This window comes from Microtus oregoni, unplaced genomic scaffold (genome assembly GCF_018167655.1).
Source record: "Microtus oregoni isolate MIOR12 unplaced genomic scaffold, Mior012 000012F_ref0000307, whole genome shotgun sequence".
Lineage (NCBI taxonomy): Eukaryota > Metazoa > Chordata > Mammalia > Rodentia > Cricetidae > Microtus > Microtus oregoni.
The window spans coordinates 51,528,998-51,540,365 of NW_024543071.1; the positions used below are offsets into that span (position 1 = coordinate 51,528,998).

Here is an 11,368-nt window from a genome sequence, read left to right on the forward strand (position 1 = left end):
AAACACAGGCGTGCCCAGTCTCTCTCTGTCTTTCTCGGTCTGTCTGTTTCTGGTTTTCTCCGCGCTGCCCCCTCCCCGAATCTTTCTCTCTCCCTCCTTCCATCGCTCTCTCTCCTAGGTTAGGCAAACTCTTCAAAGCGCTGCTAAGTTTGGAAGGCGCCTGCAAAGCCCGATTCATTCCGGTAGAGTCACACTCGTGCGGACGTCTCCCGGGTCACAATCCTTCCGGCAAGGAAACCCAACCAAGGGCGCTCAGAGATTTCTCAAGAATTCGCTCTTCCGGCCTTTGCTGGCCCAGTGCTTCTAGCCTAAAGTTTTGACTCCAACGTGCACAGCTGGCGTCCTGGTAGCCACCACTGCTACTCCTCGGCGAATGCCCCAGCTCCTGGAGGCTAAGGCTCTGGAATCTTGCGGCGGAGTCTGCAGAACAGAGAACTTGGGTGGTGCCGCGGTGGGCGGGGATGTGTGGGAGGGGGCTGGAAAAGGGCCACTCGGGATTGGTTTCTAGTGCTGGGGGCGGGGCTTCGGGTCTGAGGTCCGCATTGTAAGTTCCCAGGCCCTCCCTGGTGCTCTATCCCGGCCGCGCAGCTCTGCGGCTTTGCCCGCGCGCCTCAAGGTGAGTCTAGACTGAGGTTTCTCAGGCCTCTGGTGGCTTCTTGGAGAGTCCATCCAGGGTGGTGCTCGGTTCTGGTCCAGGTCAGGCCCCTTACCAGTCGCCTGGGTCCCCGCCCCCTACCCATGACCTCCCACAGCGCTCAGGGCGCTGCGCTGTCAGTCTTGCAACTCCTATCTTTACCAGTGTTCTATGCTGGAGCCTCGAGACCAGGGAGCATCCTTCCTCGGCCCGTGTTCCCGCCTGGGCTGGAGGCCGTATTTTTAGCGGCTGGTGAGGTGTCCTCCTATCTTTAGCTGCAATGTTACTGAAACGGATCTGGGCTGCGCCAGGCAGCGCTTGGCTGGGGAGCTGGAGGGGTCGGCGCGGGAACGCGAGCCAGGGTTGAGCAGCCGGACACGCTGGAGGGCGGGGGCCTGCACGTCCGAAACCTGGCGGCACGCCAAGCAGACACTGGGACCTCGCCCAGGCCGGGAAGCTCAGGCAAGGCCCCTCCCAGAGCTCGGGGACCGGGACAAGGTCCCCCAGTCTTCGCACTTCCACCCTCACCGTGGCCTGCCTGTGCGACCCAGAGAAAAAGCCCTATGGGTGATACACCTCGGGTAGTGGAGCGCGCAGCTCCGCGATGGGCGTCAGCTTGGAGCCGGTGTGCTCTGTGGGACCCTAGAATGCTGGACGATAGCGGGGGCGCGCGCGCCACCTAGCGACCACGGGTCCTATCGCTTCTCAGCGCTGGGACCCAGGGAGACCGCTGCGGGAGAACCAACTTCTGAGGTAGCCCTGTCAGGGCTGGCAAAAGGAAACCCACGCCTGGGGGCTGAGTAGGGCTCGGTTTTTGTTCTTGTTGCAACCCAGGAGAGCCGAAGGGTTTGAGAAAGGACCTGCAGATATTTGCTGAATGTCCTTTGATGGTGACAGTGGACTCATCTATTTCTGCAGAGCCTCTTGTTTCCAGTATAGCAAAGGGTCAGCCCATTTAAAAGATGAGGAAGGTGAGTCCAGTCCCGGAGAGGTTACAGAGTTCCAGGTGGAATTAGATTCCAAACTATTCCTTTTGGCCTGGCAAGAAGTCTCAGCGGAAGTAGCTTGCTGAGCAAGCTTGGGGATGAGTTCCATCTGCGAAACATGTAAAGATGGAAGGAGAGAAATGACTCCACAAAGTTACCCTCTGACCTACACACACACACACACACACACACACACACACACACGCGCCATAGTACATATGAGCTTGTGTGTGAGCTTGTATGCACATACACACATAACAACAAATGCAACTTTTTGTTTGCTTGTCTTTTAGAGGCAGTATTTTAGTTCTTAGGGGCAGGCAGATTTCTAAGTTCGACTGGCCTGATCTACAGAGTGAGTACCTGGACAGCCAGGACAACCTGTTCTGTAGAGAAATCCTGTCTGAAAAAAAAAAAGAAAACAAACAAATAAAAAACTTTTACTGCATTTAAGAGTAGGGACAAAAATCACGTCTGGAGCTGGGCATGCTAGCACACTTTTTTTTTTCCTTTTGGTTTTTTGGATGTTTGAGGGGGTCTCCCTTTGTAAACTCTGGCTGTCCTGGAATTCACTATGCAAACTAAGCTGGCCTCGAACTCACAGAGAGCTGCCTGCCTTTGCCTCCCAAGTGCTAGAATTAGACATTCATCACCAAGCCCAGCTGGGTGGCACACTTCTAATCCTGGCACTTGGGAAGCAGAAGCAGATCTCTGCGAGTTTGAGGCCAGCCTAGTCTACAGAATGTGACAAAAAGAGGGGGAAAAATCATTAGTTCTGAAGTGTGTATGGAGGGAGGGGAATTTCCGGGAACATCCAGAGTGAGCAGGGCTAAATATTCTCCGTGGCCAGAGGGGATCGCCTCCAGGAAGTTATTTCCTCTGAGGGAGGCCCAGGGTTGCTGTCCAGGGCAACCCACAGAGCTGGGATGGCTCCCATCTGCTCCTCCGGTTGTTGGAGGAGGCTCCTCCTGGCAGCCTTCCTCCAATCAGAGTTCCTTCCAGCTCTGAACACTGGCAAGTCCGGGAAGTGGCAGCCAAGGGATATGACTACATAGAGGAAGCTGCAGACTTGATAGTTTTTCTCTCCTGTTCCCCATCCATATCACCACGGGGCCAGTTCACTGCCTTGAAGCCACATGGCCAGCCTTGGTACCAGTGCCTTTCCTTGCTAGTTGGATGAGGCTCCACTCCGGTGGCTATCTAGGATAGCAGTGACACCTACCACACTGTGGCTTTAGAGTGTGAGGAACCCCATGGCAGGCTGGAGCCTCCACTCCTGTGGTTGTTAGATCTTCTAGTCAGGATTGCTGGTGGTTATTCCCAGCTTTCTCCTGAGTGGCTGATGCTGGCCCCACCCTTCCCTTTAGCCTCTGTTCTCCTCACATCTGGATTTGGGTGGGTACATCTGGCTCAGAGTGAGACAGCTGTCAGGGACGCCCAGTTTGCTGTGGAAACACCCAAGCTGTCTTGGAGCTCTAGTGTGATGGAGTGAGCGTGGGGGAAGGACCTGGCCCAAGCTCTAGGCAGATTTCACCAGTTGGCCCAGGTCGCCCTCAGTGGAAAGGAAGCAGTAGTTATCCCATTGCTACACAGCAGCAACCTGGACAGATCAGGTGTGCTCACAGGGTAAACCAGTGACAGAATTCGAAGACCTGGGGTGCGTCTTCTTCCGACAGCTCCTCTAGAATTAGCTGGAATCTACCATGAAGTTCATTCCCTTGTCTCCTGTTGGCTGCAGGTGCTCAGAGGCCAGAGATGTCCAGCCTCCATGGTTCAGCCTAGGGTGTCCGGCCACGGGGTGGGGTTTCCTGAGCAAGGGCCTGTGCTGAGATGGGGGCAGTTAGGACTCTGCCCTGCCTGCATCCGGCTGCCTTCTTCCTGCCCTTCCTGATCACCCACAGCCTACCCAGGATGGAGACTGAAGCAGAGGAAACAGGGGGTGCCACCTTTACTCAGGTGTGGGCTGGCCTAGAGGAGGCTTAGTGGAAGAAGACAGGCTTCTCTGCCTTTAATCCTGGCCCTGCTGCTGACTGCAATGTGATCTTGGACATGTTGACTCCAAGGGGATCACGCAAAGATGGGGACAGACCACCAAAGTCTAATAAACCAGAAGCAAACTTTATTCCAGAAACAAGATTCCAGGAAAACCAGAAGCAAACTTAAAAATAAAACAATAAAAAATAAAAACATTGCTGGGCACAGAAGCTTATCAGTAGCTGAGACCACAGTCAGAGATGGTGCTTGTTTGTTAGGCTGTGGCCAAAGGCTGGTTTCTGAACCAGCCTTTTATAGTTAGGGCACCAAGCATTAGGTCTGAACAAAGGATTTTTACAGTCTTGCCCCTACCCGTGGGTCAGTCAATGTAGACCCTAAGGAGGGGAGTGAGTTCTAATGTCAATGGGCAGCTATCATGAAATATGTTTCAGAGTAGATTACAGCTAGAGTCAATAATTACAAGAAAACAGTGTCTTTAGCAATTAGAAAAGCGACTTCTAGTAATACCAGAAGGTTAATAGATTAGAATTAATTGGTTCTTAGGGGACTGGAGAGATGGCTCAGAGGTTAAGAGCACCGATTGTTCTTCCAGAGGTCCTGAGTTCAATTCCCGCAACCACATGGTGGCTCACAACCATCTGTAATGAGGTCTGGTGCCCTCTTCTGGCCTGCAGACACACATGTAGACAGAATATCGTATACATAATAAATTAATTAATAATTAATTATTATAATTAATTATTAATTAATTAATAATTAATTATTATGTATTTGTTACATGATAAATTAATTAATAATTAATTGGTTCTTAGACAAGGAACTTAAAAGATAGCAGAAACCTTTTCACACTATTTCAAGATAAAGCTCAGATTCAGACTGCCATACTTCACATCCTCCAGTGTCAGAGCTCATTCTTAGAGGTGTTTGTCCGGTTCTGTCTCTCTGGTACCTCAGGCAGTGTATACTGGAGCCCCATGCCTCCCCTTTGATGGTGCCAGTTTCCCATAACGGAGACAGTGCCTAACCCAGAGGTTACGTATCTCTGTCTCCTAAAGGTTAACTCAGTTCATATCTGTCGTTCATCCAGAATGACCAAGACACTGCTCTCAGAAGCTCCGGCCTTGTATATAGAACAGCCAGTTGTAAAATGGAATGACCTAGGCTGATGGAGGCTTCTTAAACGTCTGAGAAAATAGCTCACTGTGAATGACTGATCCTCGATCTGCTGAGAAAGCTGTTGACAGTCTGTTCTCATTCTCCTAGACTTATAACTTTATATTTATTTCTACATTCTTATTTTTGGAATCTTCATTTTTATTTTCTTATTCTTGGACTCTTCAGACAAATTTCTTGCCTTTTGCACTGGATTCTGCATTTGGAGTCAAATGAGTCAGGCCCTCCACCCAGCAACCCCACCAAGGGACTGGAGGGTATACAGTGAACGGGTGCACCTGCTCTGCTTCTGCTTCCTGCCTTGTTAAACCAGTGTTGCGCCTGCACAGGGTGCCTTTTTCCTATCTTAAAGATTGTTCTGTTTCCCTGGCCGGAGAAATAACCCAGGCTTAGTGAGAAACTGATGGCTGAGTACAGCTCTGTTTCTTGGGGTTTTATTATTTGTGTTGTGTTTTTAGACAGCACCTCAAAAAAAGAAAAACTGCATTTTTATAAAACTGGAAAAGTGCTCACTGTAACAGCACATGCTAAATCAGAACAACACAGAGGTGGCTGTGCTGCCTCTGTGCGAGGATGACGGTTTGTGCTTTTAGAGACAGGGTTCTTCTGTGCAGCCCAGGTCATCCCGAAATTCTCTTGTAGACCAGGCTGGCCTCAGAGAGCTGTCTGCCTCTGCCTCCCGAGTGCTGAGATTTAAAGGTGTGTACTACCACCACTCAGCTTTTTCTTAAGAGTTTTTATGTATATAAGTATTTTACCTATATGTGTTTGTGTATTCATTAATGCATGATTTTTTTTTTAAGAATCTGCCACTTACCTTCAGTCCCAACACTCAGAAGACAAATACAGACAAATCTCTCTGAGTTCCAGGCCAGACAAGGTGAGACTCAGTCCCCCCCAAAAAATGTCTGAACAAGAGAGGAAAAGTCAGCCTGAAATTATAACATCCCTGGCATTTAGGCCAACACCCCTTCACACACATGTAGATTGTCCATGTGTACTTTAGTATGCCAATGGGCAAAGCTATAGGTCATCTGCTGGGGACACTTTTCCCTCCAAAGCAGGCACCACATACCACCACTCTTCTGACCAGTATGACGACCTGATTCTTTCTCATTTCTCATGTTAAGAGAGAATCCTAAACAGGCTGGCATATATGGAGTGTGGATGGCAGGGGCATTGGTAGTCCATGCTTTTAATAAATGGTACCCTCTCAGGCTCGAGAGATGGCTCAGTGATTAAACACTTGTTGCTTTTGCAGAGGTTGGGTTCCCAGCACCCACACGGCAGCTCACAACCAACTCTAACTCCAGTTGTAGGCATCTGATGTTCCCTTTTACCGCTGCAGACACCAGCCTTGCCCACGGCGCACTCACATACTCACAGTCAACTCTCACATACGTAAATAAATCTGAAAAACTTAGCGGCGTCCTTTTGAACGTTTCCACATTTTGTTTGTCTCTTTCTGTAGTATCTTGCTTTCTGCAAGCATCCAGCTGTGTCTGATCTTTCTCATTTGTTTCAGTATGTTTCTCCTGCTATGCATGCACTCTGCCAGGAGCTACGTGGCAGTGGCAGCCCCGAGTTTTAATGTTCAAATGGGGATCATAGGAGGGTTTTGATAACATGTTTGCAAAGCTCTCAGAAGAATACCACTCCAAAAAGTATTATATACCCTGCCTCATCTCTCTGTGCTGGGGCTGGGAGGAGGGACTGGGAGGAAGGTCTGACAGGAACTCCAGACTCAACCTCTGCTTCTGACCTGAGGGAGGAGGAAAGGGAAACCTCCAAGTGGGAAGTGGCTGATTATGAGGCATTGGTCATTCAGCTGCTGGCTGGATGCCTGTGTTCCCAGCACTGAACCAGGCCTGGGTGGGAGAGGCCGTTTCAAAGCTCTCCATCCTCAGTTGAGTAGGGAGTTGAGACCAGTGGTGAGACTCACACCCAATGGGGCACTTCTTGTGTGGCAGAGCATAGCTGATGGAGGTCAGGGATAAGCGTGAATACCAGGCAGGAGCAGTAAGTAGAGCGAGAGATCGCCGCTGGAGTTTGTAGGTGTCTAAGGACCTAGCATCAAGATTCAGGGTCTCCATTCCTCCTCAGATGTGGGAGGGCTGCTGTAGTGCACACTTTTAATCCCAGCACTCGGAAGGCAAAGGTGGGTGGATCTCTCTGAGTTCCAGATCAACTTAGTTTACATAGTGAGTGCTAGATCAACCAGGGCTACACAGGGAACGCTGCACAAAAACAAAAAAGAGGGGGCAGTGGTGTAGCCCACGTCTTTATTTATTTTTTTATTTTTATTTTTTGGTTTTTCGAGACAGGGTTTCTCTGTAGCTTTAGAGCTTGTCCTGGAACTCCCTTTGTAGACCAGGCTGGCCTCGAACTCACAGAGATCCGCCTGCCTCTGCCTCCCGAGTGCTGGGATTAAAGGCGTGCGCCACCACCGCCCGGCTAGCCCACGTCTTTAATCCCCGCTCTCAGGAGGCAGAAATAGTTGAATCTCTGAGTTTGAGGCCATCCTGGTCTGCAGAGAGGGTTCCAGGACAGTCAAGACTACACAGAGGATCCTGTCTCGAAAAACCAAAAAAAAAAAAAAAAAAGACCCTCATTACATATCCCAGGCTGACGTCAAAGTCACAGAGATCTGCCTTCCTTGAGTTAGGATTAAGGTGTGATCCACCAAGCCCCATGTGTTGACTTTTTAAAGTTTGTTTTATTATTGTTGTGTTTATGAGTATGGACACACGCCACAGCTGCTTGAGGAGGTCAGAGAACAATTCTCAGGACTCCGTTCTCTCCAGCTGTGGGTTCTGCAGACCAAACACAGGTCGATGGTTTGTACAGCGAGCGCTTTCACCCACTCTGCCATCTCGTCTACCTCTGCCTCTTTTATTTTTTTCTCCATTTTTTTGTTTTGTGTGTGTGTGTGTGTGTGTGTGTGTGTTTCTGTTTTTAAAGACAGGGTTTCTCTGTGTAGTCCTGGTTGCCCTGGAACTCACTCTGTAGACCAGGCTGGCCTCAAACACAGAGACCTGCTTACCTCTGCCTCCTGAGTGTTGGGATTAAAAGCGTGCGCCGCCACCACCCAGCTGTTTTTCTCCATTTTTTGAGATGGGGGCCTTATGAATCTGAGGCTGATTTCACAGCCAGAAATTGGTATGTAGCCAGGGATAACCTTGAACTTCTTGTCTCAAGGGCTAGGACACTGGCTGTACCGCCATACATGTATTTATCCATGCATGTATTTATGGGGTTCTGGGGACTGAACCAGGGCTTCCTACATGCTAGGCAGTCACTATAACTGAGCTACATCCCCAGCTCTTTTTTGTTGTGTTTTGAGGCAGGTTCTCACATAGCCTAGGCTGTCCTTGAACTCCTGACCTTCCATCTGTGTCTCCTAAGTGTTTGGAATTATTGGCATGCCCCTCACCTGGACAGTTGCTTTGTGTGTTGTCCTCCCGCCCCTGATTCATGTGCTCTTTCATTTCAGCTTCTCAACCTCCGACTAAGGAAAGAATCTTAGAACAAGAACAAACCATATCGCTGCTGCTGAGACCTCACCTTTCTGCCTGCAGCTCTGCAGAAGGACTTCCATCCCTTTGAGAAGAAAGTGGGATAGTCACACTCCCTGTCTTCATTGGCCTTTAACCTAACTTCTAATTCCCTGAGCCAACTTTGATCACATTTACCATCTAATCTTTAGTGTTGGCAAGTGTGGACATCTGAACACCGCCCTCTGGAGCCAGTGTTTTGGGCTGAGGGTGTTGGTAGGGTACTGAGGACTGAGCAGCCAGGGCTGTGTGCTGAAGTCACCATGTCCACCAAGGTCCCCATTTATCTGAAACGTGGCAGCCGCAAAGGCAAGAAGGAAAAGCTTCGGGACCTGCTGTCCTCAGACATGATTAGCCCACCACTTGGGGACTTCCGTCACACTATTCACATTGGCAGTGGTGGAGGTGATGACATGTTTGGGGACATCTCCTTCCTGCAGGGCAAGTTCCACCTCCTTCCAGGAACGGCAGTGGAGGAGGCCGAGGAGGATGGCAGCTTCGACCTTCCCTTCCAGTTCACTCGCACTGCCACTGTGTGTGGGCGGCCACTCCCTGATGGACTGTCACCTCTGCTCAAAAATGCCATCTCCCTCCCTGTCATCGGTGGTCCCCAGGCTCTCACCCTGCCCACAGCCCAGGCTCCACCTAAGCCTCCTCGCCTGCACCTGGAGTCACCACAATCTTCTCCAAAGTCCTCCCCGCAGGAGGCAGGAAATGTGGACATCTGGAGGATCCCGGAGGCCAGCTCCCCCCACAATGGCATGAGCCCAGAGCCAGAGGCTGAAGAGCCTTTCCTGTCCCATGCCAGCTCCCTGCTGTCTCTGCATGTGGACCTGGGGCCATCTATCCTGGATGATGTCCTCCAGATCATGGATCAGGACCTGGGCCACGTGCAGATCCCCACATAGGACCCTTGCTGACCAGACAGGTCACCGAGGCTGTGGTGACGCCTAGAGACATCTATGGACATGGCCCTGACCTAGGAGTCAGCGTCCCAGATCCCACCCGTGGGTGCTGGTCAGTGACTGTGTTTTGAGCCTTTTCTTTCCTTCCCTCCTCCCAATGGACAGAGGACATCTTTGCTTCCCTCTAACAACATCCGCAGGGGACCATGTCAGATTTGCCCCAGACATTCCTGAGCCTCTTAGGTCATCTGGAGCCCCACTTCCCTCGCTGAAATGGACTCTACCCCTTTTCCACTGCCCTCCACCCCAGCATCATCAGATACCCACCCATCTTTGTACCCTGGCCTGGGAGCACGTTGTCCGTAACCAGACATGGTATGCCTTGTGTCCTGTCCCATCCCTTCTCCACATGACCAGGGGATTCTGGTTGCAACAAAACATGCTGCTGGTGGTGGCTGAGCATCCTGTCCCCTTATCCCAGGCTTCCTTCCAAAGGTGGGCCAGTTTCCATAAACAAGCTCACTTGAGAAAAGTCCCACCCCAGAAGATTTCATAGAGCCTGGGCCTCCCTTCAGGGGTTGTGCTTAAGTCTGCACCCACAGTGAAAATGAAGCAAGAATAGTCAGTATTGTTACTTTGTTGCTATGACAAAATGCCTGATGAAGCCTGGCGGTGGTGGTGCACGCCTTTAATCCCAGCACTCGGGAGGCAGAGGCAGGCGGATCTCTGTGAGTTTGAGGCCAGCCTGGTCTACAAAGGGAGTTCCAGGACAGGCTTTAAAGCTATAGAGAAACCCTATCTAGAAAAACCAAAAAAAAAAAAAATGTCTGATGAAAACAGCATCGGGGAAGGGTTATCTGGGCTCACAGGTCCCAGGTACAGTACTGTCCATCAGGAAGAGGAAATCATGAGAGCAGGAGCTTGAGACAGCTGGCCACCTGTGTCCATAGTCAGGAAGTGAAACACAGTGAATGAGGGTGCTTTGATCACTTTCTCTTTTATTCAGTCTGGGACCCCAGCCCATTGGGTGGTGCCGCCCACATTTAGGGGACCCCAGTCCACTGGGTGGTGCTGCCCACATTTAGGGGTCCGTTTTTTTTTCACTGTCATTAACTAGATCTAAAATCTCCTTCACAGACAGCTCCCTGTTTCCATGATGAGTCTGACCTTATTAAGTTGACCAAGATTAACTACCACACAAACCAAGTATCAATGGTGGATACTGGACATTGATTTAGGTGTTTGGCAGGGATGGGCTGGAAGGGGCTGGAGAGATAGCTCAGTAGATAAGAATGTTGCTTGTGCCACACAGTGGTGGTGCACAGCGCCTTTAATCCCAGAACTTGGGAGGCAGAGGTAGGTGGATGGATCTTTGTGAGTTGGAGGCCAGCCTGGCCTACAGGGCAAGTTTCAGGAAGGGTCCAAAGCTAGAGAAACAGAAACAAAGAAAGGAAGGAAGGAGGGAGGGAGGGAAGGAAGGAAGGAAGGAAGGGAGGGAGGGAAGGAAAGAAAAAAAGAAAGAAAATGTTGGTTTTTGGGGTTTTTTTTTTTGTTTTTTTTTTTTTTGGTTTTTCGAGAAAGGGTTTCTCTGTAGCTTTGGAGCCTGTATGTCCTGGAACTAGCTCTTGTAGACCAGGCTGATCTCAAACTCACAGAGATCCACCTGCCTCTGTCTCCCAAGTGCTGGGATTAAAGGCTGGGATTAAAGTACTGGCTGTTCTTATAGAGGACCTGGGTTCAGTTTATGTGGATTAAACCGAGGACTTCTTGCATGCTAGCTTGGCACTCTACCAGCTGAGCTACATCTTTGCCCTTCAGTTAATGCTATAACATGGTTCTTACATTGCAAAAGATTGAGATGAACCAGTAAGAGAATGGACACAGGAATAGACAGAAATTCTGTATTTGGGAGTGGGTGTGATAATCAGACTTCACGTTTTCTAACAAAAAGAGAGATGCAATATACAATCAACCCTGTGCATCATGGGTTCTATAATCATGAATTTGGCAACCATGGGTACAATATAGTTTTAAAAATTACAGGCCGGGCTATGGTGGCACATGCCTTTAATCCAAGCACTCAGGAGGCAGAGGCGGGCGGATCTCTGTGAGTTCGAGGCC

The 11,368-nt window shown here is 50.0% G+C and overlaps 1 protein-coding gene across 1 annotated transcript; it reads left to right on the forward strand.

Annotated features, from left to right (window-relative positions):
- The first annotated feature begins 555 nt into the window (after nucleotides 1–555).
- On the forward strand, nucleotides 556–10,640 carry Cdc42ep2 (CDC42 effector protein 2). The gene is made up of 2 exons (XM_041661660.1): nucleotides 556–616; nucleotides 8,282–10,640. Exon 2 carries the CDS (start codon nucleotides 8,606–8,608, stop codon nucleotides 9,248–9,250), a length of 645 nt encoding a protein of 214 aa, XP_041517594.1. The 5' UTR covers nucleotides 556–616; nucleotides 8,282–8,605; the 3' UTR covers nucleotides 9,251–10,640.
- The last annotated feature ends 728 nt before the right edge of the window (nucleotides 10,641–11,368 follow it).